General features: G+C 32.5%; 1 protein-coding gene across 1 annotated transcript; it reads right to left on the reverse strand.

Moving 5' to 3' along the window:
• Window positions 1–95: 95 nt before the first annotated feature.
• On the reverse strand, window positions 96–1096 carry LOC144660196 (sphingosine 1-phosphate receptor 3-like). The gene has a single exon (XM_078520794.1). The coding sequence runs from the start codon at window positions 1094–1096 to the stop codon at window positions 158–160; it is 939 nt and encodes a 312-aa protein (XP_078376920.1). The 3' UTR covers window positions 96–157.
• Between the last annotated feature and the right edge of the window lie 2118 nt (window positions 1097–3214).

Below are 3214 nucleotides of genomic sequence, written 5' to 3' on the forward strand. Positions count from 1 at the left end.
GAGCTTTCTTTATTTTTATTGCTTGTTGCTTCTATTATTTACATTCAACAATTACCAGCCTTTATTATTTACATGCAATAGTTAGCATTCACAATTCTTCTATCTATGCAGTTGACAAAAACTGTCGGATTAACAACGCATGGATTTCTGGGTTGTTCTAGTTAACAGGTGCTACAGCTGGAGAGGAAATTCGAAAAACGAACTGTCGCATTTCTTTCTTTCGCCAACAGTAAATCAATGGGTTGAGGAGAGAGTTTAACATGGCACACGTACGGATCCATTGTGCCGGGTAAGCAAATTTCAGTCCTGCCACAAAAGTAAACATTAAAATAGCCATGGGAAGAAAGCATAACACAACGGCGCCGACTACTAAAACAGTTGTCTTTAGTGCTTTGCTCTCTTTACGGAATCTTTCCACTTCTTCTTGGGGTAGCTGTTGATTTTTGATCATCTTTTGGTGGCGACTTGTTTCGCGATACAGAATCGTGTAGGACACGACAATAAAAAGAATACAAGAAATCAGAACAAGAGCTACTATAACGTCGCCAATTGTCTTTGTTGCTCGTTTTCGTTTAAATACAGCACACGATAAACCTACTACCCAAAAACCTATTACTGCTACCTTAATGTTTCGAGTTGTGACAACATAAGGATAACGCATGGTATATTTAATCGCTATTAGTCTTTCGCAAGTGACTAACATCAGATGAAGCGCGGAAGAAACGGAAACTGCGAGTAGAAGCGCGAAGTGGTAAAAGGTAGTTGTTCCAGCAATAATGTCAATGTGCTTCCAGCCAAGTAACTGGAATGTTTGCCACAAAATGAAGGATGGCTGCACTGTGAGACCAGTCAAAGCATCAGTGACCGCTAGACGGGCCAGCAGGATGTTGGTGTAACTCTGGAGTCTTGGTCTTCTTTTCACGGCAATTATCACCAACACGTTGAGGAGAACAGTAAAGGGGCATGTTATGCAGTTAATGATGATCGTGATGATAACATTAACCTCGAGTGGGACATTTTTTGTCTCGCCATCCATGGTGATATTAGTAAACTTGGTGGAAACGTTTGTGAGATTTAAACCGGACAGGCTAGCCATGTTGAGAGTTAAAAGTGAGTCTATGAAGCTAACAACACTTCTGCTTCTGCGTCTTGTTACAAGCCTGTTCCGAATTTATGTCCGATCTATGTGTTGCGTAAGGAGAGGATTAGTGATTTATTACTTTTCACGATTAAATGATTAATGCTGTGCCTTAATCCATTTTTAAGGCCGCCAACATTAATTTCTCCCAACCGAATATTTAATTTTTAGTAAATATTATGCAGCTTTATTCTCAAACTAAATCGTTCACTAAAAAAATATCGACACCGAATTTGTAGACGGGAAAAGCTATGCGATTTTAATAATTTATAATCGGAAAAACTGACAAATAAAATATCAGATAATCGATCACATTATCATTTTTTTTTTGGCAAAATTGCAATTCCTAAATGAAATCTTCTAAACGACAGAAACGAACTTCAATTTTAACGATTGTTATTTAATAAGTCAAATCAGACACATAAAAAATGATGTTGATACAGTATTTTTTATTTATTGGAAATGTGGCATCCGAAATAAGTGGGTCTAAAATATCAAGCAGTTTTCGAATTCATTCGCGGAATTCGTATAATCTTCAAAAGTTTTTAATTTCTTTACGACCTTGCGCATTGCGCATGCCGTTTTTTTTTGCTTTTTGCCGGCGTGAAGCAGCATCTCACTGTTATTTAATGCCAAACATTTTCAGCTCTAGATCGAGCTTACGTGCATTTGACTCCCTAGAAGACCTTAAATTTCTGATGTGAAATATGGGTATAAAAAGTTGCCACTTTGTTTGCTTGATTCTTAAAGATGACTTGTTTCTAAAAAAACAAATTCAAATTAGTTATACTGTTTCACAAAGTAAGTTAAACTAATCGTAGAATTGTGATGCGTATTGAAAGCGGATCATTTTTGTCAAATTGATAAAAAAATTCACACTTTGTACTTGATAAGTTATAAATATCTCTTTTAATAGTCGTTTAGATAGTTATCGAACACAACACTGCAAAAAAAGAAAAACATTTCCTATATCATTTTACTTTGGGTAAGTACATAAATAAAACAAACGTGTTAAGTACAGGGGATAAATAAAGTTTGCAGAAAGGTTTTTTTTTTATTAGAGAGATTTTTTCGTTGTTGGAATAAAGGTTTGCGGATTTAAAATGAATTATAAATAAATATCATAGCCAAGGAAATAAACGACAAATTCTAAAACCTCTCTTCACGTAACAGACGAGTGAAAAAAGTAATTAATTCTGTACTAATTCGCGCACGCTATGATTAGTAAGTATATAATTTATAAATACAGCAACATTAAAATATTGACTGCTCTTTTGAGTGGGACTTTTATCTCGCTTTAAACAGTTATTTTGTAAACTTGTTTGGAATAAAGTCTGCGATGACTTGGCTGGGAAGATCTGTAATGGCTGAAAGAAGCACAAAGATATTTTTAGTGTCAATTTTCTTTTCGTATTATCGAATAAGAAGTCGCAGCTGTGCCAATTTTAATTAACTTCGCGGAAATAATCCGTTATAAGAAATTCTAACAAGGCGCAGGAATGATAGACCAAACATCTCCTCTTTATCTATTCTTATTTTTTTTTTTTTTATTTTTTTTTTTTTTTTAAAAAAAATAATAAAAAAAAAAAAAAAAAAAAATATATTTTTTTTTTTTTTTTTTTTTTTTTTAATAATAAAAAAAAAGATAATTTTTTTTTTGAAAAACAAAAAAAAACAAAATAATATAAAAAAAAAAAAAAAAAAGAAAATTTAAATTGTTATTTTTATAATTTTAAATTAAAATTAATATTTTTTTTTACTTTTCCTTTTTTTTTTTTTTTTTTTTTTTTTTTTTTTTTTTTTTTCTCTTCCCCCAAGATCTTTTTTTTTTTCTCGGTAATTTTATTTAATAAAATTAAATTATTTGATTAGGGTAAGAATAAGAATAAACAACCAAACAAGAGGTTTTATATTTCTTTTTTTTTTTTCACAAGAGGGAGATACCATTTATAAAAAACCTCTCAAGACTGCGAATAAGGTTCAAAGAGCTGCAACTCGTTTTAAATGTCTCCCATGATCGTGTGTCTTTAAGGTCGGGACACACTATGCGACAAGTCGCAGCGACAGGTCGCTGCG

This window comes from Oculina patagonica, chromosome 7 (assembly GCF_052425735.1).
Source record: "Oculina patagonica isolate OP01 chromosome 7, crgOcupat, whole genome shotgun sequence".
Classification (NCBI taxonomy): Eukaryota; Metazoa; Cnidaria; class Anthozoa; order Scleractinia; family Oculinidae; genus Oculina; species Oculina patagonica.